The sequence below is a fragment of the Scyliorhinus torazame genome, chromosome 8 (genome assembly GCF_047496885.1).
Source record: "Scyliorhinus torazame isolate Kashiwa2021f chromosome 8, sScyTor2.1, whole genome shotgun sequence".
Classification (NCBI taxonomy): Eukaryota; Metazoa; Chordata; class Chondrichthyes; order Carcharhiniformes; family Scyliorhinidae; genus Scyliorhinus; species Scyliorhinus torazame.
Window position 1 is genome coordinate 74979734 of NC_092714.1, and position 17990 is coordinate 74997723.

Here is a 17990-nt window from a genome sequence, read left to right on the forward strand (position 1 = left end):
GAAATGAGGGACGAGGGGGAAGATCATGGTGGATGAGCTGAAGGGAAAATGGGAAGAAGAGCTGGGGGAAGAGATTGAAGAGGGGCTGCGGGCAGATGCCCTACGTAGGGTAAACTCTTCGTCCTCGTGCGCCAGGCTAAGCCTGATACAATTCAAGGTTTTGCACAGGGCACATATGACCGGAGCAAGGCTCAGTAAATTTTTCGGGGTAGAGGATAGGTGTGGGAGATGCTCGAGAAGCCCAGCAAACCACACCCACATGTTTTGGTCATGTCCGGCACTGCAGGAGTTCTGGGTGGGGGTGGCAAAGGTGCTTTCGAAGGTGGTGGGGGTCCGGGTCGAGCCAGGCTGGGGGTTGGCTATATTTGGGGTTGCAGAAGAGCCGGGAGTGCAGGAGGCGAAAGAGGCTGATGTCTTGGCCTTTGCGTCCCTAGTAGCCCGACGAAGGATATTGCTTATGTGGAAGGAAGCCAAACCCCCGGACGTGGAGACCTGGATAAATGACATGGCAGAGTTTATAAAACTAGAACGGATAAAGTTCGCACTAAGGGGTTCGGCTCAAGGGTTCACCAGGCGGTGGCAACCGTTCATTGACTATCTCGCAGAACGATAAAAGAGCTGGGAAAGTAGCAGCAGCAACCCAGGGGGGGAGGGGGGGGGGGTCCTCAGGGGTGTTTTTGTATGGATATTTTTACTTGGATATGTATATTGGCTTGTTTGACTTTATTATTTGGGAGAGTTAATACTTTGTTATGGCAGTTGCCATTTAGTTTATATATTATTTATTTATTTGTTAAAAAACGGTCACTATTATTTATATTGTTTTATTGTTGTAAAAAGGGAAAATTTTTGTACTGTTTTGTTTGGGCTGTGGGGCATCTTCGGGCTGTGGGGGTGAAACCCACGCAAGCACGGAGAGAATGTGCAAACTCCACTCGGACAATGACAGGATCGAACCCGGGTGAGGCAGCAGTCCTAACCACTGCATCACCATGCCACCCGTCTGTGCTGTATATCCTATGCAATTTTATGTAGACTCCAGATTGCAGCAATGAACGTTTAAACTGAGAGGCAAAGAGTTAAATGGTGATTGTGCATTCAGAGGCCTTTAATTGGAGAAGAAATGTTCATGAGTTCATAAGAAATAGGAGCAGAATTAGACCATTTAGCCCTTTGAGTCTGCTCCACCATTTTATCATGGCTGATATGTTCCTTATCTGTTCCCTGCAATGCTACCAAGAGGTGGATTGCAAAATCAGCCAGGACATCTCCTCCCTCGAACACATGAAATAGGAGCAGGAGTAGGCAAACCTAAACACCTTCAATGTGATCATGGTTGATCACATCCATGACCTCAACTCCACTTTCCTGCCCATTCTAAATAACCCTTCAATCCATTCCCAATTAAAAATCTGTCTTAACTCCTCCTTAAATTTACTCACTGCCCCTGCATCCACTGCATCCATTGCAATCTGGGGTAGCAAATTCCACAGATTACACAACGCTTTGGGAGAAGTACTTTCTCCTCAAATCTGTTTTAAATTTGCTACCTCTTATTCCAAGATTATGACCTCGCATTTTAGAATACTCCACAAGAGGAAGCATGTGGGAACTAGAAAAAAGTAAGTTGGTTTATTTTTTTTAAATATTAACTGCGCAAGTGATTAAAAGGAGATATTGCCCACATAAAGGGCAACATTGACAATATCTGCCCATGAGCAAGAAAAGATAGTAAAATTGTTAAAGGCATTAAACCTGTATTTCAGTACTGAAGGGATTGAGTGAGCAAGTGATGGGTTTCTGGAGGCGAGTTTGTAAATTGTGAAATAGAGGGTAAAATGCAAAATGTTGAGGATGAAGGAGTAAGTGGGCAGGAAACGGGAAGTTGCAATGGGGACAAGAGAATGAGGAGGGGGGCAGCATGGTGGCGCAGTGTGTAGCACTGCTGCCTCACGGCGCCAAGGTCCCAGGTTCGATCCCGGCTCTGGGTACTGTCCTTGTGGAGTTTGCACATTCTCCCCGTGTTTGCATGGGTTTCGTCCCCACAACCCAAAGATGTGCAGGGTAGGTGGATTGGCTATTTTAAATTGCCCCTTAATTGGAAAACATGAATTGGGTACTCTAAATTTTTTTTAAAAAGAGAATGAGGAGGAAGGTGCATGGATGGTTTTAATATTCAGTACCAAGAATTCAGGAACTTCTCATATTTGCCATTTAGGGTCAGGATAGACAAGTTGCAGAAGACCTTTGATCTTGAATACTGAGGTATTCAATGCATTAGTTGTGCAGGGATACATTCAAGAGAAAACATCAGTGAAGGTAAGGTTAATGAGTTCTTTCTGCATCAATATAGTGGAAAGGTCTAATAGAAGTCATCTTGAGGCAAAAGAGGCAATCAAGTTTACAGGGAGACATAACAGTAATTGAAATAATTGAATATTTTGTAGATGTATTAGCTAGAAAAGATAATTTAAATTGCTATTCAATTCGTGTAATTTTTCCTTTATTCTTTTAATTTCCCTATGCAAAATCGTCCAAGTTTTCACTCAAAATTCTGAAATTTAATTATAAAATAATAATTCCCTCGCAATAACAGTATTTTGATACTACTGATGCTTTCTTGATTTTTGCAAGAACTAGGCTTACCTGTAAGCTGTGCTTAATGTGATCTCCCATCACATTAAGTCAGAAAATAACCTTGTACCAAATTCATTAGTTCGACCTCAAATATATTATTTCCATTAAAGAATTCCATTTGATGTTCCTTTGAGTTGACTGCAGTCAGCCTTAATTAAGAGACCTGTATTATATCATCATAAAGGTTGCCATGTTTTCATGGAAGGCTCAAGAGCAAATTTGGTATGAAAGCAGACGCGCATATCACTGGTTGGCAGCTCCGGCTGAAATTTTGGCTTTCCAACAGGTGGTGCTGTTATTCAATAGGATATGGTGTGTGTTCTTGGCATAGACAAGGAGATTGGTGACAATGCCCTCTTATTTCTCAAGCTGTCCTGCTTTTCTGGTATCTTCGTTTACCTGGGAAGGGCTCAACACCATAGGTCCAGTTGTGAAATGGCCAGCTAATGACCACCTTTGAGGACGAGGGCAGGCAGGATTTCATTTGAGTCAAAACGCCTCCAAGATAATATACCTTATTATACAAATTCTGAACCAAATCGATTCTCTGTAATGTAAACAGTAATTCAATACCTGATCCATAGTTCAGTAAGAAGTCTTACAATACCAGGTTAAAGTCCAACCGGTTTATTTGGAATCAGTGGCTTTTGGAGCGTAGCTCCTTCATCAGGTCAGTGAAGAGGTAGGTTACACAAACACATATATACACAAAGCCAATGATGCACGATAATACTTTTGAATGCGAGTCTTTGCAGGTAATTAAATGTTTTACAGGTCCAGACGGTGCGACTGAAGAGAGGGATAATCACAGGTTAAAGGGGTGTGAATTGTCTCAAGCCAGGACAGTAGGTAGGATTTTGCAAGCCCAGGCCAGATGGTTGGAGTTTAAATGTAATGCAGCATGAATCCAAGGTCCCAGTTGAGGCCGTACTCATGTGTGCGGAACTTGCCCATCAGTTTCTGCTCTGCAATCCTGCGTTGTGAAAGCTTACCCGAAGATCAGAGGCTGGATGCCCTTGACTACTGAAGTGTTCCCTGACTGGAAGAGTACATTCCTGCCTGGCGATTGTCGTGCGATGTCCAGTCATCCGTTCTCGCAGCAACTGCATGGTCTCGCCAATGTACCATGTCTCAGGACATCCTTTCCTGTATCGTATGAGGTAGACAAAATTGGCCGAGCCGCACAATTATGTACCACGTGGGTGTTGTTCTCACGTGTAATGGTGGCAACCATGTCGATGATCTGGCACGTCTTGCAGAGATTGCCATGGCAGTGTTGTGCAGTGTCATGTTCGCTGTTCTCCAAAGGCTGGGTAGTTTGTTGCAAACAATGATCTGTTTGAAGTTGCGCGGTTGTTTGAAGGCAAGTAGTGGGGGTGTGGGGATGGCCTTGGCAAGATGTTCATCTTCATCGATGGAAGGTTCCAAAGATGTTGTAGTTTCTCTGCTCTGGGGATGTACTGGTCGACGAAGGGTACTCTGTCGGTTGTGTCCCAAATTTATCTTCTGAGGAAGTTGGTGCGGTTTTTTGCTTTGGCGCATTGGCACTGTCAATTGATGAGTTGAGCGCCATATCCCATTTTTACGAGGGCGTCTTTCAGCGTCTGTAGATGTCGGTTACGTTCCTCCTCGTCTGAGCAGATCCTGTGTATACGGAGGGCTTGTCCATTGGGGATGGCTTCTTTCATGTGTTTAGGGTGGAAGCTGGAGAAATGGAGCATCGTGAGATTATCTGTGGGCTTGCGGTAAAACAAAGTGCTGAGGTGGCCGTCCTTGATGGAGATGCGTGTGTCCAAGAATGAAATCGATCCTGGAGAGAGTCCATGGTGAGTCTGATGGTGGGATAGAACGTATTGATGTCATTGTGTAGTTGTTTCAATGATTCTTCGCCATGGATCCAAAGGAAATAAATGTCACACCTCTTTAACCTGTGATTATCCCTCTCTCCAGTCGTATCGTCTGGACCGGTAAAGACTTAATTGCCTGCAAAGACTTGCATTCAAAATATCTTGCATCATTGGCTTTGTCTATATGCGTGTTTGTGTAACCTACCTCGTCACTCGCCAAAGGCTAGTGATTCCAAATAAATTTGTTGGACTTTAACCTGGTGTTGTAAGACTCCTTACTGTGCCCACCCCAGTCCAACGCCGGCATCTCCACATCATGATCCATAGTAGTCAAGGGCACATCAGTGACCAACAAGTCTGGTGGATCATTATTAGAATTTAAAGGGGCAGAGTATGCCTCAGCCTGGAATTCTTCTCACTGGTGCAAATAATTCATTAATGAATGCTCTAAACAGTAGGACACACATTGCTGAACAGCAAGCTTGGAGTATTTGGTGCTGGTACATTGTGCAGTTTTAGATAGTTATGTCCAGCAGTACTCCCACATTCCCTTGCTAGATGGGAGTGTTTACACTGCACATTGGGTAAACAGAGACATGTATAAATTTTCAATAGCTTTATTCGGTGACTCAAAATACAATCGACCCCACCAAGTGGATAGCACTGTGGCTTCACAGCGCCAGGGTTCCAGATTCAATTCCCCGCTGGGACACTGTCTGTGCGGAATCTGCACGTTCTCCCAGTGCCTGCGTGGGATTCCTCCGGGTGCTCCGGTTTCCTCCCATAGTTCAAAGATGTGGAGGTTAGGTGGATTGGCCATGATAAATTGCCCTTTGTGGCCAAAAGGGTTAGGATGGGCTATTGGGTTACGGGAATAGGGTAGACGTGAAGGCTTAAGTGGGTCGGTGCAGACGCGATGGGCCGAATGGCCTCCTTCTGCACTGTATGTTCTATATCGGAAAAGTTGACACCAAAAAATGTATATCCTGCTGGGCTTTCTGTGACTTACATTAGATGATTTAATTTTATACTTTCTAATTTCTACATTATATTAAATGTACAAAGTTGTTCAATCATTGTACATCTGTATCGACATTTGTATCTCTAACCTAGAATCGAGGGGGAAAAGCAACATTCTGAAAAATCAGCAATATACAAATACAATTTTGATGGACGTGCAGTCTGTTCCTTTACCAATAAACATTAATAGATACATTAAATCTATTTAATTGATTTATCATTCTTACCAAATAAGATATTGCTGAAAAGAGAGACATATTGCCAAACATTTCCATCTTGCACTCATTCGGACGAATGCAAAAAATGACAAATTTCAAACAATCACAACATTTTAATACTACAGGAGCTGACTGGTTGGCAAGCCGACTAATTGGTCAATGGTGCTGCCATGGAGAAAGCAATGGGAAAATATAGCTTCAAGTTCCTGGGTAATTCAAAAAAGGCACACGGTTTGCACATTATTTCTTCTCTTTGCTAAGAATGTATATTGCTTCTATCAAGCATAAATGAACAATCCTGCATGCGCTAATAGCTACATTAACAACCAATTTAAGATAATCAGTTGAGTTCATAATGTGACTCCAGTAATTTTTGAGATTCCAATGGCTAATCTGGATAATTACATAATTTTCAGACATCCATCTGCTGAAATTGGTGATGAGCTTTCACATCTACTGTGTAAATATATACTGAAGTATTCTTTTCCGGTTGTGCGGTCAATAAGAGTTAAAAATTGAACAAACTGAAGACAATTAAAGCACAATTAAATTTATGCACCATTTTCTTTTCTGCCATGATGCCCAAAATTGAGACTGGGATTGGAGCTTGGGTCCCTCAACTGAGTAGAGAGTGAAAGAGACCTGTCATTTCCTTGATGCATGGCAACTCAAAGCTTGTCTCACTTGCCAAATCATAAAATTAGTAAAATATTCATGTCCAAAGATTAGCACAATTGTTCACAGCGCATTTGCAATCACCATGCATAACAAACCAGATAAAGCTGCTATGTATGTGCCATGTAATAATACAGAATTTCCAATGCTTAACGATGATCTTCTGTGCTACCATTTCTTTATATTTTTAACAAATAAAATGAAAAAATGCAGTCGCACAAATAATGGGATCAAAGGGGTGGGAGAAGAAAAAGAACCTTCAGCTACCAGCACTAACTACTTTGTGACTTGAGAATGCTGAACACAAAACATTGTTCAATAAATAGCAAGTGATTAAATTGCAGTAAGAATCTTTCAAATGCTACAAACCTTCCAGTAGTCAGATTGCAAACTGTAGTACCTCTGGTATGCAGATAATGCTGAAAGACAAAAGAGAAAAAAGATCTAATTATGCGAAAATGGTATGAAATAAGAAAAAGCAAAATGGCAGAAACTTAAAGAAGTCCTACAACAGATCAGCCAGAATCTAAAGAGACCAGATTCTTCCAAAGATGAGGATTTTAAATTTAAAACGTTGGAAGTCAGGAGGCAAGGCTAATGCAGGTTTATAGGAGAGAAGTAAATGGACAAGCAGGAGTTAGTCCAGGATAAGATAAAAGTAGCCACACTTTGGACGTGTCAACAGCGAACCCTCTTTGCTTTCCCTCTCCTCTCCCCCCCCCCCTCCCCCCCCCCCTTACTCTGAGTTATTTGATGGGACGCTGGGGGGGCAAGCTGGATGAGTGCACCCTATGTTTTTTCTTCTCCGGGTGTTATTTTCCTTTTTTCTCGTTCCTTCTTGTTATTGTTGTTTGCACCATGGGAGTGTGCGAGGTGGAGGGGGGAGAAAATCAGTGGGGGGTAGGATGTTAGGTGCCAAATGCGGGGGCTTCCAGGCTAGCTAGTTCACAGGAGCTCAGGGGGAGAGGGGGGCTAAGCAGGCAGATAGTGAGGGCTGGGATTGTTGTTTTGTTTGGGGGAGGGGGAGACTGCTGGCAGGGGTGGGGATTTTGAAGTACGATGGGAGGGAGGTTGATGACGGTAGACATCTGAGGGCGGGCCTGGAGGGTCGTGTGACGCAGGCTGACCCAAGAGGGACTATGTGGTGGTGGTGGTGGTGGTGGGGGGGAAGAGAGAGAGAGAGAGAGAGAGAGAGAGAGAGAGAGAGAGAGAGAGAGAGAGAGAGAGAGAGAGAGAGAGAGAGAGAAGAAGAGACGACCAGGCTGATCACTGGACTGGGAGAGGGCTGAAAGGGCCGGTCAACAGGTCCCACTTGTTTGCACATTTGAGCGCCTGCAGTGGAGGTTAGATGTGGAATTATTAGCAGATGGAGAGGTTTGTGAGCAGGTCAGGGCTGTTAATTGGGGGTATGTTGAGCTGAATGACATGGGGGAGGTTTCGCCCGCTACACTATGGGAGGCGCTCAAAGCAGTGTTCAGGGGGAGTTTATATCGATACGGGCTCATCGGGACAAGATGGAGCGGACTGAGATGGCTAGGTTAGTGGATAAGCTCCTGCAGTTACTCCTGGAGGTATTCGGAGGACCCAGAGGCTGGGTTGTTGAAAGAGCAGCAGAAACTCCAGATGGAGCTTGGATATCTACAGGTAAGGCGATGGGGCAGCTGAGGAAGGCCAGGGGGGCAGTCTATGAATATGGGGGAAAAGGCGAGTAGGATGTTGGCACACCAATTGAGGAAGCAGGAGGCGGCGAGGGAAATTGGAAAGGTGAAGGATAGGAGAGGTAATACGGTCGTAGACCCGGTAGGGGTCAATGGGTTTTTGAGGATTTTTATCAGAGGCTATATGATTCGGAACCCCCAGCCGGGATGGAGGGAATGAGGCGTTTCTTAGATGGGTTGGAGTTCCCCAGGGGGAGGACGGCCTGGTGGAGGGGATGGGAGCGCCCATTGGAATGGTGGAGGTGCTGAAGAGTATGGGGGCGATGCAGGCAGGGAAGGCCCCAGGCCCGGATGGCTTCCAAGAACAAAACAAAGAACAAAGAAATGTACAGCACAGGAACAGGCCCTTCGGCCCTCCAAGCCCGTGCCGACCATACTGCCCGACTAAACTACAATCTTCTACACTTCCTGGGTCCGTATCCTTCTATCCCCATCCTATTCATATATTTGTCAAGATGCCCCTTAAATGTCCCTATCGTCCCTGCTTCCACTACCTCCTCCGGTAGTGAGTTCCAGGCACCCACTACCCTCTGCGTAAAAAACTTGCCTCGTACATCTACTCTAAACCTTGCCCCTCTCATCTTAAACCTATGCCCCCTAGTAATTGACCCCTCTACCCTGGGGAAAAGCCTCTGACTATCCACTCTGTCTATGCCCCTCATAATTTTGTATACCTCTATCAGGTCGCCCCTCAACCTCCCTGTGGAATTTCATAAAAAGTTTTGGGGGGGGCCTGGGGCTTCTGCTGGTAAGAGCATTAAATGAGGCAAAGAAGAAGGAGGAGCCCCCCTACCCAATGTTGTCACAGGCCTCTATTTCCTTAATTTTAAAGAGGGGTTAGGACCCGGAGCAGTGCAGGCCCTACCACCAAATGTCATGGCTGAATGTGGATGCCAAGTTGCTGGCCAAGATCATGGCTTCACAGATTGAGGACTGTATGCCGGGAGTGATAGGGGTGCTGGGGCGGTTTGGGTTTGGGCAGGGGTTTGTCGATTGGGTCCGGCTGTTGTACCGGGCTCCAGCAGTGAGTGTGCAGACGAACCGGGTGAGTTCAGGGTATTTTGGGTTGCATCGTGGGCGAGGCAGGGATGCCCGCTCTCCCCATTGCTCTTTGCCTTGGTGAAAAGAGTCATTGGCAATGACACTTAGAGCGTCAAGGGGTTGGCAGGGGATAGTGCGGGGTGGAGCATAGGGTCTCGCTGTATGCAGACAATTTGTTGCTCTATATATCAAACCCACTGGAAGGTATGGAGGGGATTATGGTCATACTGAAGGAATTCGGCCAGTTCTCTGGGTACAAATTAAACATGGGAAAGAGTGAGGTTTGCCCTATCTAGGCGAGGGGGCAGGAGAGGTTGGGTGAGTTGCCATTCAAGGTAGTGGGGCGAGTTTCAGGTATCTGGGCATTCAGGTGGCACGGGGGTGGGTGCAGTTACACAAGTTGAATTTGGCTCAGCTGGTGGAGCAGATGAGGGGGGAATCTTAAGAGGTGGGATGTGCTCCCACTGTTACTGGTGGGGCGGGTGCAGTCTGTGAAGATAATGGTTCTTCTGGGGTTCTTATTCGTCTTCCAGGACCTCCCGATCTTTATTCAGAGTGCAGAAGTGGCAATCTTTGGACTGTCGGAAGACCCGGGGTTCCAGGGGGCGAGAGAAGCTGATGTCTTGGCCTTGGCCTTCCAGGTATCCCGAAGACGGATCTTGTGGAATGGAGGGACTTGGGGCTGCCGAAACCAGGGGCTTTGTTGAGCGACCTCACAGGATTCCTAAGATTGGAAAAGATCAAGTTCGTCTTGAGAGGGACTGCGGAGTGGTTTGCCCGGAGATAGAAGTAGAAGCCGGTCATCGACTACTTGTCCCAAGGGGGGGGGGGGGGAAAGAGAGAAGGAAAAGGAGAAGAGAGAGAGAGAGAGAGAGAGAGAGAGAGAGAGAGAGAGAGAGAGAGAGGGAGAGAGAGAGAGAGAGAGAGAAAGGAGGGAGGGGTTTGGGGGAGAGAGAGAGGAGGGGGAACTGTACAATCAGCTCGGTGGTTGAGGAGTGGTGGAAGATAACAAAATAAACCATGTGAAATAATAGTGGAAGGTTAGGAAACACAATATGTCATGGTTCCAACAGAAAACATCATTCAGAATTTTGGCCAGGGCAGCCTCAGCACTGCATTACAAAAGGCAGATTGGAGCGATTTGAACCCGAAAATCCATTGAGGTGGGAACACAGCAGGGAGGTTATAACACTACCTAACCCCCAAAAGTAAAGGTTAGAGATTCAACTATTACAGAAGAGTTAAAGCATTACTACATAATGGGTCAAAGGGGGTATTTTGTGTATTTTTTTTCTTACTCATTTATGGGATGCGGGTGTCATTGGCTAGGCCAGCATTTATTGCCCTTCCCAAGTTGCCCTTCAGAAATTGGTGGCGAGCTGCCTTCTTGAACCGCTGCGGTCCCGGAGGTGTAGGTACACCCACAGTGCTGTTAGGAAGGGAGTTGCAGGATGTTGTCCCAGCGACAGTGAAGGAACGGCGATATATATATCCAATTATGAGGTGACACCAGTCATTTTGAAAAGAAGAGGGATGGGGCCTTTGGGAAACTGCATCAGTTAGCATATGGATTCAGAAGTGGTAGTTGGGAGGATATTCAAAACTGCATACCCCCACAATCAATTTAAGTAACAAACATTGAAAAGACATACATTTAAATTGGGAATGTCTTCAAGAGGAGACATAGTCTTCATAATTGCTGTTGTCATTTATCTACCAAGCACAGCACTAAATATTTTAGCAACAAAGTGAGCAACTGAAATATTAATTGCTGAATATTTTACAACTGTACCTTAAAGATCAGACAGTTGTTCATTATAAAACAATCCTGCAATTTGTCCCAGTTTTACATTGCTTGGCTCTCAAAAACGTTGGCAGCATGGTATCACAGTGGTTAGCACTGCTGCCTCACAGCATCCGAGACCCGGATTCAATTCCAGCCTTGGTGACTGTCTGTGTGGAGTTTGCACTTTCTCCCGGTGTCTGCGTGGGTTTCCTCCGGGTGCTTAGGTTTCCTCTCTAGTCCAAAGATATTCAGGTTAGTTGGATTGGCTATGCTAAATTCCCCTAGGTAGAGTTACAGCGATTAAGCCTAGGTAGGGTGCTCTTTTAGAGGGTCAGTGCAGACTCGATGGGCCAAATGGCCTCCTTCTGCACCGGAGGGATTCAAGAATCCTTGAAAATATCACCAGCACATGAATTCTCAAGAATCTCTTCAAATGTCAAACAACCAAAGAGTCATCCAGACTCGAAGCGTTAGCTCCCTTCTCTCGCCACAGATGCTGTCAGACCTGTTGAGATTGTCCAGTATTTTCTGTTTTTGTTTCAGATTCCACTGTAATTTGCTTTTACCAATAACCTTTCACCTGCGATAACTGAAAACCACGATGGTTGAAAAGACAAAATGAAAAGCAAAACTAAAGCTGAAATAGAGCAAGAATGATGTAACATTCCACTTGGTCTATGCTGCAAAATAAATTTGATTTTACATGGTAAAAAAATATTAGAAACTTTCCCAGCGAACATCGCCGATTGTGTGCAATCTCATTTCTTTGTTAATTTATCTGTATGCTTCGGAACGATTCACTGATTCGATATCTTGACTCACTTTTTCCCTGCTCTCTCTCTCTTTCATGTCTCTTTCACTCATTTATATTTGAGGACAGGGCTAGCGCCGGAAAAAAGTGGGGAAGGACACAAGAATTTGAATGTCCACTCAAGCATGGTCATCTCATTGCAATTGAGCCAGATTCAAATATCTATTCCATGTCTACTTATCTGTAATGGAGGAAACACACAGGTGAAAGAATAACTTGAGGATCAGAAGAGAAGTTGAGGCCGAGAAGAAATGTTCACTATGTTCCTGAACTGGAATTCAAGAAACAAAGCAGCTGTACATAGGTTGATCAGCACTGAACGAACATGAATGGATCGCAGCAAATGACATGGGCGGGGAGGCAAGGGGCTCTAGACAAAGTAGACAATGCCGGAGGTCAAGAACTAGGCTTCCATTGATATAGCACCTTACACAACTACAGATGACATTCAAAAGTGCATTACAATTAATGGGGTGTCTTTGAAGTGTAGTCACTATTGCATTGTAGAAAATATGGCAAACAATTTGTACAAAGCAAGCTCCCACAAACATCATGTGGCAGTGCGCTGTGCAGTAAAGCATTCCTGGAAGATGAAAATTAGTTAGAGCAGGCTGTCTGTGAGCAAGTCTGCAGCACAAGGCAGGAGTTCAAGCAGATGCCTTTTTTTGGATTTCAATTTTCTCAGAGGACTACAATGGCAATAGAAAATCTATTTTTGGGGCGGGGAATCAATACTTTTGGCAGCTTTTCCACGTAGATTAAAGTATTAGGACACTTCTGCCACTTTATTTTCTGGTCAAATGAGTGTACAACATACAAGAAAGCAAACCATTGTTTCAGGAAGGACATTTTTCAGTTCTGTATGTACAGAGGTTAGACATAAGACAGTATAACAGCTTCTCTATAACCGAATCACGGGAGCACAAAACCCTGGATATATGATTTTATACAGAACCTGAGATTGACAAGTCCAATCCCCAGACATAACATATTTCTGCACCATTTGAAACCAAGGATGGAATTTCTGGATTTGGCAACAATTTTATGTCGGGGTTCACAGATGTTCAAGTGTTTTGCTGGGAAGCAAGGCTTCCAGAAGATGGTGCAAGACCAAGGAGCAGCTCAATCTGACCAATCACAGCATTATCAACAAAGGCTTGGGTATTTAGAAGCCCATGCAAACAGGCAAAACACAAAGACAATTAGCTTACGAAAGGAGCAAAGAGCTTCTACATTTTTATGTACATGTAATGTGGCACTACAAACATGCTGACAAGAACAGAGGAGGGGGAGGAATAGTAGGCCATTTTGACCCTCAAGCCAGTTCTACTACTCATTAATACCTGATCTGATTGTGGTATCAACTCCACTTTCCTGCCTGCCACCCCACCCCCCCCCCGATCAAAAATCTTTAACACAGCCTTGAATTTCAATTACCCAGCATCCACTGCTCAGTAGGGTAAAGATTTCCAGCGGTTAACGATTCTTGGAGAGAAGAAATGCCTCCTCATATTCATCTTAGATGGGACACCCTCATTCTGAAACTATGCCCCGAAGTTCTAAATCCCTCAACTAGGGGAACCACCTTCTCAACATCTACCCTGCCCACATCCCTCAGAATTTTATGTTTCAATAAGATCACCTCTATTTCTTCTTGGCTCCAATGAATACAGGACCAACCTGCGCAACCTTTCCTCAAGAGCCACTCACAATTCCAGAGATCATTTCTGCAAGACGACGGAGGAAGCTAATTAATCAGTAGATTGCTTATGGTGACCAGGGTTTTTCTTCTGTTGAATCGCCATATAGAACATAGAACGATACAGCGCAGTACAGGCCCTTCGGCCGACGATGTTGCACCGAAACAAAAAGCCATCTAACCTACACTATGCCATTATCATCCATATGCTTATCCAATAAACTTTTAAATGCCCTCAATGTTGGCGAGTTCACTACTGTTGCAGGTAGGGCATTCCACAGCCTCACCACTCTTTGCGTAAAGAACCTACCTCTGACCTCTGTCCTATATCTATTACCCCTCAGTTTAAAGCTACGTCCCCTCGTGCTAGCCATTTCCATCCGCGGGAGAAGACTCTCACTGTCCACCCTATCCAACCCCCTGATCATTTTGTATGCCTCTATTAAGTCTCCTCTTAACCTTCTTCTCTCCAACGAAAACAACCTCAAGTCCATCAGCCTTTCCTCATAAGATTTTCCCTCCATACCAGGCAACATCCTGGTAAATCTCCTCTGCACCCGCTCCAAAGCTTCCATGTCCTTCCTATAATGCGGTGACCAGAACTGTACGCAATACTCCAAATGCGGCCGTACCAGAGTTTTGTACAGCTGCAACATGACCTCATGACTCCGGAACTCAATTCCTCTACCAATAAAGGCCAACACTCCATAGGCCTTCTTCACAACCCTATCAACCTGGGTGGCAACTTTCAGGGATCTATGTACATGGACACCTAGATCCCTCTGCTCATCCACACTTCCAAGAACTTCTGTAACCTGCTACATCCTTCCGCACTGTCGACAACACCACCGACTTTAGTGTCGTCCGCAAATTTACTCACCCACCCTTCTGCGCCCTCCTCTAGGTCATTGATAAAAATGACAAACAGCAACGGCCCCAGAACAGATCCTTAGAACAGATATAATTGTCTATCACGACCTATCTACCATCTTGACTGGGAAAATAGATTAAAAGTTAAGATAATTTATCACTACTACACTGATCTCATCCTTTAATAACAGGCTTACTCCACATTCTTGCCCTTTCTTCCCATCCTTACAAGAAGTCCAATGTACTTGAATATTAAGTTGCCAGCCATGGTCACTTTTTATGACACATGTCTGTAATGGCTACCATGCCATGTCTACTTATTTCGGTCTACGCCATCAATTCATCTATCAGTATTAATGAGTCATTTATTCGGATGAAGAGCCTTTAATTCTGTCTTTTTAGCATTCTCCAATGACACTATTTGCTGGTGTATACTTGTTTGTATGCTCTGTCCCTTTAACAAGCAACATGGATGATGGGGATCTGGTAGATATCTGGATTTCCGGAAGGCGCGATCACATAGGATTAGGAGAAACTTATTCGCTTGGATAGAAGACTGGTCAACAGACAGGAGAGTGTGTGTCGGGAGAAATAAGTCTTTTTTCTGGAAGGCAAGGTATAACTGGTTTAGCACAGTGGGCTAAACAGCTGGCTTGTAATGCAGAACAAGGCCAGCAGCGCGGGTTCAATTCCCGTACTGGCCTCACCGAACGGGCTCCGGAAAGTGGCGACTAGGGGCTTTTCACAGTAACTTCATTGAAGCCTACTTGTGACAATAAGAGATTATTATTGTTATAACTAATGGGGTGCCACAGGGTTGTCCTTGTGCCCAGCTATTTACAATCTATATTAACGACTCAGATACACGGATGGAAGGTTCTATAGCCAAATTTGCAGATAAATAAAAAGTTACAATGAGGAAATGAGAACCTTACAAATGGACATAGATAGGTTAGGAGAGTGGGCCAAGATGTGGCACATGGAGTTTAACGTCGATAAATCTGAGGTCATACATTTTGGACAAAAAAAATGGAAAGGCAACTTGTTATCGGAATGGGGAGACACTTCGGGGTGCTCCGATGCGGAGGGATCTGGGTGCCCTCATGCATGAGTCACAGAAAAATAGCATGCAGGTGAAGCAGGTAATGAGGAAAGAAAATGGAATGCTGTCATTATAGGAATTGAGTACAACGGTCAGGAAGTGTTGTTGCAACTATACAAGGCATTGGTAAGATCGCACCTTGAGTATTGTACACAGTTTTGGTCCCCTTATTTGAGGAAAGTTAGAGTGGCCTCTTTTCCTTGCAGTTTGTAACCCCCCAAAAATTGAACAGGAATGTAAATTTAAGAAATAATATTGCTTACCTTTTGGATAATCCTCCAACAGGAGGTTGAAATGGCCAAGCTGGCAAAACAAGTCAGGGTCAACTTTTCCCTCACACTTCTTGATCACTGACTCAAAGCAGTGAATAGCCTAAACAAAACAATACAAGAATGAAAAATGAGAATTGAGAGTAATGAAAGATCATTGCAATAATCCTACCTTCAGAGTTAAGGTTAACAATTTAGGAGCAAGTCAGTATTTAAATGCTAATGCACAGAGTACATAAGCTAGGGACAATGATTTAATTCCAGAATTCGGGATCTCTTCACTATGAAGGTGTTTAAAGGACCAAAGGAATGGAGCATTTACAAATAGTGTATACTTAAAAGATTTGAATTCACTTGTCACCTCAGAGAAATGGCTGTATGCCTAGGTTTACTCAATCCAAAATGTCTATCATGAGTAACATAGCAATTGTTTCTGGATGGAGTCCTTAAAAACATATTTTAGACTTTATTTCCAGAATTTTTATTGAGAGTAGATTAAAAGTTGTACATAAATGACAAATTGGGAAGACAGTGAACTGCACTTAATGGCACATTCAAAATGATGAGTTATGGTCAGTATTCGAGTTAATAAATTACATCTTACACTAACCAACATATCCTTCACACTATATTAGAGAAATTAAAATTATAAAAATTTTAGAGGGAAACTAAACGGATATGTATGGGCTGCAGTTGTTCCAGTGAAATCTGATCTATTTGTGGTACTAGTTCTTTATATTTTACGCTGATGCAATAATTAAGTTTAGTTCATGTGGATATCATTACTGCAAGTGAAATATTTATATTGAGATGGTGTTAATTAAGTTAATTAAAACTGCACTAAATAGTTCTTACAACTGCAAACAAAAAAGTACATGCTCTGTGAGAATCTATTTCCAAGACAAATTGAAAGGGTTTATCATTACCAAAATAGTTTGTTCCCTTTTGGGCCATTATAGTGTGCAATGACTAATAACTTAGTAAAATGGCAATGCAAAGTGACTTCCTTCCTGTTGGACAAAATCTTCATATACTACGATTTCATCTCCCTTTCCTCCCATGACCTATTGTTTTAGATATCCCCATAATGTAATTTCATCTCTGCAAAGTACAGGTGTGTTAAGATAAATTCTAAACAGAAGACCAGGTCAGTGGTTGGAATTAATTGAAGGGCATAAAATTTGAAGCTTGTACCAATTGCATATATTTACTGCATAATCAGCCAAAAATGACTCCTTCAGACTGACATCTCCATGAAAATATCCAAGCCAGACTCGAACAGTAATTCCATTTTTCCAACAAAGCCACAAACCCAATACATCCATAACCTACACCATGAATGCAACTCCCTGGAGCAGCAGTGCGAACAATGCTGCTAAGAGGATATCTCCCACAAGCTATTTTTATGATTTGGAGATGCCGGCGTTGGACTGGGGTGAGCACAGTAAGAACATAGAACACAGTGTAGGAGGCCATTCGGCCCATCGAGTCTGCACCGACCCACTTAAGCCCTCACTTCAACCCTATTTCCTTAACCCACAAACCCCTCCTAACCTTTTTGGACACGAAGGGAAATTTAGCATGCACCTAACCTGCACGTCTTTCGACTGTGGGAGGAAACCGGAGAACCCGGAGGAAACCCACGCAGACACGGAGAGAACGTGCAGACTCTGCACAGACAGTGACCAAGCAGGGAATCGAACCTGGGACCCTGGCGCTGTGAAGCCACAGTGCTAACCATTATGCTACCATGCTGCCCTACAAATTACACAGAACAGTGCAGAAGGAGGCCATTTGTCCCATCGAGTCTGCACCGACCCACTTAAGCCCTCACTTCCACCCTATCCCCGTAACCCAATAACACCTCCTACCCTTTTTGGTCACTAAGGGCAATTTATCATGGCCAATCCACCTAACCTGCGCATCTTTGGACTGTGGGAAGAAACCGGAGCATCCAGAGGAAACCCACGCAGACACGGGGAGAACGTGCAGACTCCTCACAGACAGTGACCCAGCGGGGAATCGAACCTGGGACCCTGGTGCTGTGAAGCCACAATGCTATCCACTTGTGCTACCGTGCTGCCTTACACCACCAGGTTAAAGTCCAACAGGTTTGTTTCGAATCACTAGCTTTCGGTGCACTGCTCCTTCCTCAGGTGAATGGAACCCGAGGAAGGAGCAATGCTCCGAAAGCTAGTGATTCAAAACAAACCTGTTCGACTTTAACCTGGTGTTGCAAAGCTATTTTTAGCCATATGCATTATATATTTTCAGCAGCACATAAGTAGGACAGTTGA

General features: G+C 44.2%; 1 protein-coding gene across 4 annotated transcripts in view; it reads right to left on the reverse strand.

The window, feature by feature from the left end:
* The window catches only part of kdm6a (lysine (K)-specific demethylase 6A), a 444294-nt gene that overhangs the window by 340870 nt on the left and 85434 nt on the right, over positions 1 to 17990 (reverse strand). For 3 of the 4 annotated variants that reach the window (XM_072513832.1, XM_072513833.1, XM_072513834.1), the window contains exons 3-4: positions 15688 to 15796; positions 6767 to 6816 (exon numbers count right to left, since the gene is read on the reverse strand). In XM_072513832.1, coding sequence (XP_072369933.1) covers positions 6767 to 6816; positions 15688 to 15796 — 159 coding nt within the window. Of the gene's footprint in view, positions 1 to 6766; positions 6817 to 10948; positions 11558 to 15687; positions 15797 to 17990 lie in introns of those variants that run through there. The other variant, XM_072513835.1, reaches the window with a different exon arrangement.